The 12,485-nt window shown below is 41.2% G+C and overlaps 2 protein-coding genes across 2 annotated transcripts; both read right to left on the bottom strand.

Annotated features, from left to right (window-relative positions):
- Positions 1–545: 545 nt before the first annotated feature.
- On the bottom strand, positions 546–2,462 carry LOC106656975 (protein fem-1 homolog B-like). The gene has a single exon (XM_023460712.1). It carries the CDS (start codon positions 2,460–2,462, stop codon positions 546–548), a length of 1,917 nt encoding a protein of 638 aa, XP_023316480.1.
- Positions 2,463–5,258: 2,796 nt separating this feature from the next.
- LOC106657031 (lachesin-like) lies at positions 5,259–9,391 on the bottom strand. The gene is made up of 5 exons (XM_014378277.2): positions 9,340–9,391; positions 8,547–8,636; positions 6,529–7,024; positions 5,489–5,892; positions 5,259–5,414 (listed from the first exon to the last, which is right to left on the bottom strand). Exons 2-5 carry the CDS (start codon positions 8,596–8,598, stop codon positions 5,359–5,361), a joined length of 1,008 nt encoding a protein of 335 aa, XP_014233763.1. The 5' UTR covers positions 8,599–8,636; positions 9,340–9,391; the 3' UTR covers positions 5,259–5,358.
- Between the last annotated feature and the right edge of the window lie 3,094 nt (positions 9,392–12,485).

Raw genomic sequence — 12,485 nt, forward strand, 5'->3', positions numbered from 1 at the left:
TGCAGGTGGGATATTGAAAACATTTGAATGGAATTCATTGTGTAATATGCAAAAATGCCATTGTACAGACCTGGCACCGGTTCTCTCTTTACATGTACCTGGCTAAGAAGTTTCATCAAAAACTATGGAAATAGAGGTGAAAAGTGCAGAGAGATTGTAATAAGAAGATTATGATAATATTAGGCGCTGACAGCAAAACGAGCCGTAAGATCGGTATTTTTACTTTGAGCCTGAAGTTATTGTGGTCTAAGAGAATTATCAAGTATAACTTGAGTACGTAATGATGAAGTTGAAACATTCATTTTATAAAATATACGCCTCTATCTTTATTTTTTTTTTCATATTATTTCTGTCAGCTCGATCGTTTCTTCGACACTGAACAATTGCTGATTAATTTCGAATCGTTTTACATATAGCACGAACAAAAAAACAACACATCAATTAAACTAATTACAAGCACATTTTATTAGAACTTATAGCATCCGTCAAGTGTAATGGCATCAATGTATTAACAAAACGTCAATGGAAATACAATGCTTATATCGTCATAGCTGCCACCTCGTGGACTCTCCCGCCGCGGCCAAAAAGACCCGGAACAGATCCTCGTTTCTCAGATACTCCATGATTTTGTCGCAGCAGAGACGCGGCAGGCCTTTGCCGGCGCAGCTGGTCCACGAGAGCTGCGACACCGACTCGAGCGACCAGCGGCGAAAGAAACGCCGCGAGATCACCTCGCACAGATGCACGAGGCAGGCCTGCATGTAACCCTCGGGGAAGTCCCTCGGGTCGCTGTGCGCCAGGAATTTCTTGTAGTTCGTCCTGTGGATGAGTATCCTGGCGACTTTGTCCGCCGGCGACTTCAGCAGCTCGTGCAGCGATATGACGTCGTCCTCGTAATCGTCCTCGTTGTCGTCGTCCTCGTTGTCTCTCTTCGTCCTCGTCAGACATATCATCGTGCGCTTGGCCGAGCGCTGGAACTTGTCGTCGTCGTACCAGCCCGTCTCCAGATCCGCCGCCACCTCGAACAGCTGATACTTGGCGAAGAGCCTCATTATCGTCAGCAGATCCTGCCGCTTGAACCAGTATCCTTTGGCCTCGAGTCGCTCCACGCAGCTGATCAGCCGGGCGGCGAACTCGAGCTCGCACTCGTCCACGCGAAAGTCTTTGGCGTCGGGAAACTCGAGGCCGTCGAGATCCGCTCGGCCGTGATCCACGAGCGCGTCGATCATGTCCAGGTTGAATCGCGCCACGGCCAGCTGCAGCGCCGTCCTGCCCCTGCAGTCCCGGGCGTCGACCTGCACCGGCTGACCCACCGACCGACTGATCTCGAAGAAGGTCCTCGCCAGGGCGGCCTTGTTCCTACGGCAGATCAGATGGACGGGCTTGACGCCGTCGCCGTTGGCGCTGTTCGGATCGGCCCCGAGCCTCAGCAGCACCTCCACCATGTCCTCGTAGTCCTGCTCCAGAGCCAGGTGTAACGGCGCGTTACCCGACTCGTCCCTCGCGTCCACGAGCACCAGCTGATCGAGCTGGTCGCAGATCTCGAGGAACTTCCGGAGCCACTCGGCGTCGTGACTGTCGTAGATGATGTGCAGCGGGGTGGCGCCACTCCTGGTGATGGCGTTGGGATCGGCGCCCCGCCTCAGCAGCACCTCCACCAGCTTCTTGTTTCGGCATCTCAGCGCCGAGTGCAGCGGCGTCTCGCCCAGCTTGTCCCTGGCCTCCAGCTGCACCTGCTGCTGTTGCCGGTCGCAGGCGCCGAACAGCAGACCAGCCAGGCCCGCGTGCCTGTTCTTGCAGATGATGTGCAGCGGGGTGGAGCCCGTGCCGTCGGGCCCGTTCGGATCCGCGCCCCAGTGGAGCAGCAGCCGCGCGACACCCTTGCGATCGTTGTCCAGGGCCAGATTAAGGGGCGTGTCGCCGGTCTTGCCCTGCGGCCAGTTCGGGTCTTGGCCCAGCTCGAGGAATTTCTCGACGACGTCCTCCAAGCCGTGTTCGCAGGCCACGTGAAAATGCGTCACCCCGTGCTCGTCGAAGTAGTTCACGTCGTACCTGTGGTAGATCTCGAAGAGTCGGCCGATGGCCTCGACGTCGGGGCACTGATCGCGCGCCTCGTGGTGGATGGCTGTCGTGCGTCGCAGATACGGCACCCCGTCACGGTTCACCTTGGGCTCGTCCCGGAAGCCCGCGCGTATCACCAGGTCGATGAACTGCCGCCTGTAGTGCTTCGACTTCACGGCCGTCTTGAGCAGCTTGTCGATCTCCTTGGGCATGAAGATGGTGAGCAGATCGGGTAATTCGCCCTTCCACTCGTCGCCGATGATTATCTTGATTCGTCGTACGAGTTCGGCTAGCTCCGCTCCGTCGTCCCAGTCGATATTTATTCTCAAGCTGCGGAGTATCTCCAGCCTTTTGTGATTGACTCCGTATACGCTGTTGCTTCTGCATTTTGCCGACGACATGTCTATTTCTTTTTTTCTTTTTACTTTTGGTGCATTTATACACACGCGGTCACTTGTATAAAATTTAAATTATTCAGAAGCCACTTGCTGCAGTCGACGAGATATTTATGTGTTGGTTCAAGCTCCGAGGCGTCCTATAGTGAAAACTGATCTGTTATATACGTCGTACGCTACGATCTGTACAGAGTGTAAACACGCGTGACAAGTTATTATTACGTGTTGACGTTCGAACGACGTGCTGGATATATATATGAGCCGTGCTTCAAACTGTCACTCGTCGATGTCGAGCGAAGCCGAGACCCCAAAAATTAATCGACTCTACTCGCATCGCTTAAAAAATTGTTTCACTTCGAATGGAAAAAAAATCGAGAGCGATGGAAAGTTAGTTACGTATTTTTGATCATTGAATTTCACAGAGTTCGTATAGAATAACAAAAAAAATTCATACACCGATTATTATACTTGGTACTCGTTTGTGTATATTTGAGCAATTTTATTTTTTCTAAACGATTCTTAAAATTCAAGGCTAAAATGGCGATTGAAATTTTTCAACTCCACAATGACCTTCTTTTTGACTTTGATACATCGAACGATTAAGAAAAAATCCACTGTATAGTACCATTTCTTGTTTGACATCCATCAACTTATCCCAAAAGAATGTTATTAAATAAAAGTGTGTTTAAAATCGTTCAAAAAAGACTTGTATTTGTAAATTAAATTTAAGCTACGCGGAAATACTGACGAAAAACGTGTACAAAAGAGCTACATTCATTCTGTTGTTTACGTCGCGTGTCACATCACTGTGTGTTGTCTAACTGCACAGTGTTTTGGCTTTGCTACTTTTTTCTCGGAGGACAGTGTAGAGGCTAGTTTTTCGAAAATATATAACGTCCGGTCTTTTCGCGTTTGATCAGTTGGACAAGTAAAATCATCGCGGAATGATTATTTGTGAAAAAAATTCCAAGTGATTACAATGGAACCCAATGACATACTTAATTGTTCCAACAGGTAATTTTCATTTTATGGGAATGAAACATAATGCATAACCTTATTCGCGTTATTTCAGGGTGAAAGAGGAGCCTAGCGACGCATCGCTTGGTGAACATAATTCTGAAATGATTGTCGAGAAACCCGATCTCAAAAACTTTCTACTCCTATCATTTCCGCCAGAACAATCTGTAAGTCTTGATGATTAAATGTGACTCGTATTTTTTTTTTTTTGAAAGTAATATCACATATATTTTACTCTTTAACAGACCTATCGAAAATGCGATGCTAATCGTGAAAGCGAACTCAGTGAAGAAGTTGAAACAGTTGTTGAATGTGAAGACGTGAAACCCAACTTTCATTCATTAGCAGTTCATAAAACTGCCAATGATTATACAACGCAGAACATAATAAAAATAGAACCTCTGGTTGAAGTGAAACAGGAACTCGTTTGTGACTATGTGGAAGAATCGAATTTGAATTTCGACTGTGAACCAGTGGAACAAAATAAAGAAAGAATTATAAAAAAGTTGAACAACAAACATAATCGCAAAACACACATCGGTGCAGCGTGTTATGATAGCAAATCTTGTAACTGTGAAATTTGTGGAAGAAAATTCTCACATAGGGCTAGTATGAACAGACATGTCAGATCATTGCATCGATGTATTTCCTACTCATGTAATATTTGCGGAAAATCATTCACACAAAAGGGCCATCTCAAAGCTCATACAGATACGGTGCACAACGGTCTTAAATTTACATGTGATATTTGTGGAAAGAAATTCTCAAGTAAGGTTTATTTGAGAGTTCACATTGTTTCGGTACATAATGGTATCACAAGTACATGCGATTTATGCGGCAAGACTCTTTTACGAAAAAGTAATCTTAAAATCCACATTGAATCGGTACATAATGGTATCACTCATAAATGCAATACATGCGGAAAGTCATTTACTCAAAAACAGACTCTCAAATGCCACACCGATTCGGCGCATAATGGTATCTCACATGCATGCGATGTATGCGGAAAGACATTCACTTATAAACATAGCCTCAAAACTCACGTCGATTCGATTCATAGTAAAATCACACAAGTATGTGGTGTATGCGGAAAAAAATTCTCTGCTAAGAGTAATCTCAGAAATCACATGAATTCGGTACATCATGGTAAATCGTATGAATGCGATGTATGTGGAAAGAAATTCGCAAATCAGAGCAATACCAAAAGACACATAAATTCGGTACATCATGGTATCTCACATGTATGCGTTACATGTGGAAAGATATATTCACAAAATAGTGCTCTAAAAAGACACATCAATTCTGCTCATCGCCAATCACACACTTAATATAAAAGTACTAATTTAAACATTTTCATTTATAATACCATGATTTATTACAACCTTACCTCGTTATGTAAAAACAATGTTCAAGTTGAAAAAATTAATAAATTTTTGAAGGAAAATGAAGCACATTCTTAATTGTCAGCTAATAAAATGTTGAACCCCTCAAGCTTCGAGTAAACTTTTGATTATATTAAAAATGATTATAGCTATTTTTTTATCATTAGTGAATATTCCTTTAGCTATCCGATAAAAGAGTCAGAGCAGAGTTTCGAACGATTCGAACAAGGTCAAACACGAAATAAGTAACACAAAAAATTTCAGTAGCGATTTCAGCTTCGAAATTAATCGATTTTTTCATTTAATCTCTCATTTAACACTCGACATCTATATTTATCACAATAATAGAGAACAATTAATTAACTCGAGATTGCTCGGGTAATGTATACAACGAAACAATAAATACAAAAGATTACGAAAAATGGCACACAGTTGATTTATTGGCACACATTCGATCGATCGAATCGATCCCCCCGTGCGTCAAGTCTTATTATTTATTATTATTAGTATCTCCTCTTCGTCGGGCCGCAAGCTGGTGGACATTCGGGCTTGTAAGTCTCTGCCGGGCACACAAAAATACAAAAATTACATTTCCACATTATATAAGGTTGAACGACACGATATATTACTCACCATAGAGCTCGACTTTGGCTTCAGCCGCGCCGAGTTTGTTCTGGGCCTTGCACGTGTACTCGCCGTAATGCTTGGGCTCGACCTTGATGATCCTCAGCGTCGACTCGAGCAGCTCGCTCGAGGCCTGATACGACGAGGTGCTGTAGTGCTGGCCGCCGCCCACGCGCTCCTCGCCCTTGTACCAGGTCACGCTGGCCGGTGGGTAGGCCTCGATCTGACAGACGAGATTCTGATCGTACTCGAGGGCCTGGCCGAGGCGCGCATGGACGACGCCGACCTCGGGGGCGAACTCGACCTGGAGGTCGATGGTGTGACGGGCGCCGCGACCGACTCCGTTCTCGGCCACGCAGTAGTACGTGCCGCGGTCGTCCTTGCTGACGCTGGCGATTTTGAGGATGGAGCCGCTGCGAAAATTGATAAAAAAACGATATAGGCGATCGTTGCGAATTTACTCTTTTTTACCTATATAGCAAAGCTTAAACTCTAAGCTAAAATAACTTTGCCGTCAATTTTAGGCTTTCGGGGGAGTAAAAAATAGTATTATCGACTGGTGCAGTTATGATTTTTTAAACAAAAAACTAGTTACAGCACTAGGCTTTGACTCATACTATAATTCCTCGTTTAGCTAAAAAAAAACCTATAATTGCACGGCAGTTGAAAAATTTTACTGTTTAATGAGAATTTTTGAGTATATCTAAAGTATGAGTCAAATTTTAAAAAGTTTATAAAATTTTTTCACCATATTGAAAGAATGTTATATAAATTTTTGGCTGAAAATTTTGACTAATTTTTTAGTTGGAGAAAACAATTTATAATATATGTAGTTAATTATGTCACGTCAAGTAGACAATGAAACCGAAGCATTATAAACTTTTATAAATTTTTATACGCATCCCAAAATACGACCTTCTGTTTAAATTTATAAATGTGTATAAACGTTTTCAAACGTTTATAAAAGCTATGCATAAATTCGATTGCCAAGACAATCCGACAGAGTTAATTTTTCCGGTAATTCGTCGGTGTACCATCGCGCGACTCACCGATAAATCGGCCCACCCGTGGGCAGAATCGCGTTGTTCTGTCTCCTCCAGGAGATCCTCGGCTTCGGCAGTCCCACGGCGAAGCACTCGAGCTGCACCGACTGTCCCTCCCTCACCAGCTGCGATCTGGCCGGGTTATCAATAATCAACGGTGGTTTACGCACTCCCAGCGTCACCTCCGAGCTGATGACGCTGGTGGTCGAGATGAGGATCTGGCAGCGATAGGTGCCGGCGTCGTGCTCCTGAATGTCCTTGATCTGGAGGGTGAACGTGGTGGAGCTCGGGTCGTAGCGCAGAGCGAAGCGACTGTCGCGTATGATGAGGGCCGTGTTGGAGGTGATGGGCAGATCGCCGTAGCCGTCGTCGTCGATCTTGAGCCAGAGCACGGGATAGTCCTGGCTGTACTGGACCGAGCAGACGAGGTCGACGGTGCCGCCGATGTCCTTGACCTGCTCCTCGGAGATGTAGGATATTTGCGGGGTTCGCTGGCCTTGAGCTTTTTTTTTTTAGCGGAAATAGAAGAAAGATATATAAGTGGATGGTCTTGTTGATTCTACCATTTCAGAGCACATTAGGGATGTGCGATTCTACTCGATTACTAAAAATCGATTCGATTCTTGCGTAGTAGAATCGATTCTTTTTCTGATTCTCGCCAATGGCTTCGATTCCGACTTCAATTTATCCATTTTTTCCGTTATGTCAGAGTATTTTGTTTAGTTAATATTTAACTAATGAGTCAATATGTTTGACCGATACTTCAAATTTCTAATAATTCCTCGGAATCAAAACATTTATAAATTTTGGAAGAATAGTGCTCAATCATTCCAGTAATGAGCAAAATAGTTCTTTGAAAACTTATCATCTTATACTTTCAATCCTAGACCGTATAAAAAAGGATAATTCGACGCTCTCAACGAAGAGTATAGCATGTTTATAAGTTAATTTAAATTGAAATGCCTCTTCGTAGCAATTGAGTGACAAGAAACTATTTGAATATGTTATTATTTATACAAAGAATTACTGATGACTGGAATTATGTGATTAAAAAAAAATTTCAAATTGATCAAAAGTTTTGAATACTATTTTAAATAGTTTTTGTAATTCAGTTAATTTAAATAAACCAATCTAATTTACTTATTGATAATTTGAATAATACGTGCTCATTTATCTTTTCTTTAAAAAAAATTGAGAATCGGAATCGATTCTTCGATTTTTTTTCAAAATAATCGATTCTTGAAAAACGATTCTATCAGCTGTGCAGAATCGATTCGATTCTTAGTGGAATCGCTGTTCGATACACTTCGAACATATATATTTTATTTATATATAAAAAAAAAACGAAGGCTGCATAGCAACCGCTTTCGTGTTGATCGGAGTAATGATCAAAAAATTCCTTCTCCAGGTAACCGGACAAAGAAGAGGAGCTACGCTAATTGCTCTCTCTTTCTTTCTCATAATCTTAATTGATTATATTAAATCATAAATTTGATTTAAAGAGTGCTCTCAATTGAATAAAGTTGTATTTTTTCCTAAAAATAAACGTGAGTTTTTTTGGACACGATTTTTCTCACGAAAATCAATTGTGTCTTATTGGAACAATTTCGGGATCTATCAACCAACAATCGCACATCCTTAAAGCACATTGAACAAATATGAACATGATATATGTACTTATATACCCAATGAAATTTTTTTCGCCACTCGCGAGTTTGCGACGCTCCATCTATCGGTGGGATCAAAAAGCTCAATAATGAATTATTACACAGCATCGGTTAAAATTATAATTAATTTTTCAAACGAATCGGCAGCCGCGTAAAAACGGCCGTTGAAAGTGAAACTTGGACAAAACCGCATGTATAGTTTTGTCTGTAACGATTCTATTGTCTCGCTCGCGATCGTCCCATCGGTCACGTCACATCAAATTATTTATATAATGTAACGATAATTTATTAAGTTATAAATTTTGCATTTGCTCTTGTTATTATCATATTATATTGCACGTATTAATTGTCACTCACCGATACCCACAGCAGCAGCAGCAACGAGCAGAGCGAACGGAGCGATTCTCATCTTGAATTTGGTTAAGCGAGCGCAGCTGCGGCTCGAATCTGTACATAGTAAAACGGAGAAAAAATTATTTATGACACGAAAACCACCGTGACAGCTCTATACCGAATAAGTACGTAGGATCGCTAATTCGTCTCTATGCACTTGGCCGCGCGAGCAAGTTTATATGTCACATCGTCGATCGATATCCACATAATATATGGGCATGTTTTATAATATATACGTAGAAGCACCAACGTCGAGCTGCGGAAAAATTATCTTTTTCGAGGCCATCGGCTAAAACAGTACGAACGCGTTTCCGAAATCGCATCGCGAAGTTATAAGCACTATATACTTTCTTTGTATACGGCGGAATCGTCGGCGATCGTCGAACGATGCGAACGAAAGAAAAGAGACGCAGGAGACTACAACGAAGATCGAGTCTTGACTTTTTTTAATCTGCGAGAGAGAAGCCAACGATAAGTTTTTCTTTCGCGTTATTATATTTTGTTGTCGAACGAGGCCGAACTATAATTGGAGTCGATTATCACTGAATTTCGTTTTACAAATGCAATACAAAGCTTTTGCGATTTGAAGAACTTTGTAAAATCAATCGCGAATCTTAATCATAATTTTTGAAAGTCAATTCGATACGTCACACGAGTAAAAGCAGCGAAAGAGGTTTGCCACGATCTAACCACGAATAAACGCGATAAAGAGACAAAAAAAAATCCTGATACGAAGTTGTCGCGCGTTTGCGCTTACCTAAAATTTGGAAAAACCTCCGAACTGGGATACAATATAACTTCGCTCGGCGGAATCACGTCCTCGACTGCCTGAACATCATTTGAATACACGAATCTGCGCTCTCTTTGTCGCCCCCGATCGAGAAAGAAAGAAAGAAAGAAAGAAAAGAAGGGAGAGAGCCGGCCGGCACTCCTGATTTGTCGCGTTTATTCACGTTTAATCGTTTTCATTCTTCTTCCCCCTACTCCACTCTCTCTCTCTTATTTTTTTTTCTTTCTCCGCTCGTATATGAGCTCGTTTCAATCTTCGTTTCGACTCGCGTATATAGCTCGTATTATTATAAGCACCTGCTGCTGCTGCTTCATAAATGCGCTGCTGCTGGACAATGGACGCGTGTGTGCGAGCGAGCTTGCACAGACCGTGACAATGCATTCTTATGCCGCCTTATACTATCGAGCGCGTGTACGCGGTGCGGCGACAATTGAAACGTCCAGTGCGCGACAATTTTCAAATTGTGATATCCTAGCGCGCGTACAAATAATTTATCGATAAAAAAAATAAAGCATCCTACGAAAGCGCATTCGATGCACGCGTATGTGGTACAACACGTGCCGTATGAATAACTAACCGAAAACACGGACAGAAATAAGTTTTTGCCGATACTCTGTGATTTTCTATCTATTTTTGTACGTCGCTCTCATTATAACTTTTTTCTTTCTTTCTCTCTTTCCTTGTCGTATACGATTCAGCGTGTGTCATAATTGCTCCATCATTATAAAGGGACGACAAAAAAAAGCAGAATATGTATCCTCGAACGTTGTAGCTTGGAGCTATAATATAATGTATTATAAGCAGCTGTGTGCCATCGTCGTCATCGGGCGGTCATCGATCGGTATAATACTACGTTTTAACCATTATGTATACTGTTAAAAGTATGTACGGGTACGCGACGGTACGAGCGTGATTTTCTAGATCCTCGTCTATTGTCATACAAATTTGAGTAGTCAAGCTGACAAAGCGAAATTTTGGATTTCTCACCTGAGAGTACAGCTGTTTTTATGGGTTTGGGACAAACAGCTTAAACGTATCAATAAGGCTTATCGTTGATGACAGAATAATTTAAAATAGAGCATTACAAAAAAATTATCATGCCTGATTGAACAAAAAAAACAAATGTAAAACTGCTACAGTCTGTAATTATAAAAATTAATATTCAATACGTAAAAAGATAACTTTTCGTTAGTACTGTGAAAAAAGATTACAACTTGTTTTATCATTCCTCCTCTACGCGCCCCTTAAACATGATCCCCTATACATAATGCACAATTCGCGTCATTTCTGCTATTACGTATCGTCGAGCGCGATCGAGATGCGTGCTTATACTTATAAACGTGTCGATTCTAAAAATGGACAATCGAATCGAAAGGATAGCGGCGAGCGAGAGAGAATCGCGTCGCTAATCATGTCACGAGGAGACGTCATCGCGAAATCGCAATATATATTATGAATGCTGTGCTATGACGACGTTGCGCCCACGTAGTATATATACAACTCGTGCACTCTTCGACTCGCGCAATTGTCGTAACGTATAAGAGAGGAAAGTATACGATCGTCTTGGTTCGCAAACTTTTTGTTGAATATTATGTCAGAATAAAAAACGAGCTAAAGTTTCTGGTTCGATATATACATGTTCGGTATATAAAGTCGCGCGCTCGAGCGGAACTTTCTCAGCGTTTTCGACCCCTCGCTGAGCGACATTCATTCCAAATCACGTGACGCAGAATTATAATGGGTAAAGTAGCCAGTCATGGATCGCCTTGAGCTATTATTTAAATAAATGAAAATAAAAATTTAATTTTGACGGAATAACATTTTTCTTCTATTTCTATTAATATTATTCTTTAAAGAAAAAATTTATAGCTCCACTGTTAAATTTTTTTTATACGATTTATAACTCTGCCTTGGCCCATAACTGGGCTATCCGGTAAAATTGTCTATCCACACCTGTAATAATCTTTAATAATATTTTTTAATAATACGGTTAAATTCAATTTTTAAAAATGGCGGAAGGTTCCTCACACATTTTGAAATACGTTGTATTTTCATTTTTCACATGTTCAGTGCTCGAAAATAAAAACTTAACCGAAACCTTAGTTCAGAGTGATTGATGTCTCCGTAGAGTGGCTCATAATTAGTTGATTAGCATTTTTTTTCTCTAATCACTTCTTGAAAATTATCATTAGTTTTTTTTGATGGCGAACGAAATTTTTATAAGTGAGTAAAAAGTGAGAGCAACAATTTTTCTTAGCTTGCCTATAACTGGCCGCTTTACCTTATATAATACAAATATATATTCTCGAAAGGCGTCGATTAACGTTTTAATAGCGATGCGTTTCGATATCATTATAATTACGATACATTTATATCGTCGCAGTGTCATGTGTGCGAGTGCACACGAACGAACTCTACAGCGCATGCAAAAGTTAAACAAGCCCGATTGACACAACACCTTACATATGGGTCATATCACAGAAGAGTTGATGGTAATGAAATTGAAACGAAGTATGTACTCTTGAAGAGGACATTGAAAAATGAAAATCCTGAAAATTTCAGCCTTCTAGGTCCATCCCTCTTGGATCTTCAGGGTCTCAAAGTTAGAATTTGATTTTTCAAATTTTATTTTGATTTCCTGGGGTGAATATGAAAAAATTTATGAAACATGATTTTCAACGTAAAATTTTATAAGTCTTTCGACAGCTGAAGAATTAGTTCCGATTTTCAACCGATGACCAAAATTTATCAGAAGTTGTATTTTGGTGTATCGATGAACATATTACAATATTGGCCATATCGCTGGATACTAACATGTTTATTTTTGCAACTGAGGCTGAAAGTTAGAAATTAGGGTACTTGGAGTTTCTGAATATGATTTTTGACATCAAATTTTACATAAAAAATCATGTTTCAATCATTTTTTCATATTCACTCTTGGAAAGCAGAATAAAATAAGAAAAACCAAATTGCAACTTTGAGACCCCGAAGATCCAAGAGGGATGGACCTAGAGCACTGAAACTTTTAGAATTTTCACTCTTCAATGTACTCTTCAAGAGTACATACTTTGTTTCAATTTCAGTTTTTGAACCATCAACTCTTTCGTGATACG

This window comes from Trichogramma pretiosum, unplaced genomic scaffold (assembly GCF_000599845.2).
Source record: "Trichogramma pretiosum strain Unisexual culture from Peru unplaced genomic scaffold, Tpre_2.0 scaffold126, whole genome shotgun sequence".
NCBI lineage: Eukaryota > Metazoa > Arthropoda > Insecta > Hymenoptera > Trichogrammatidae > Trichogramma > Trichogramma pretiosum.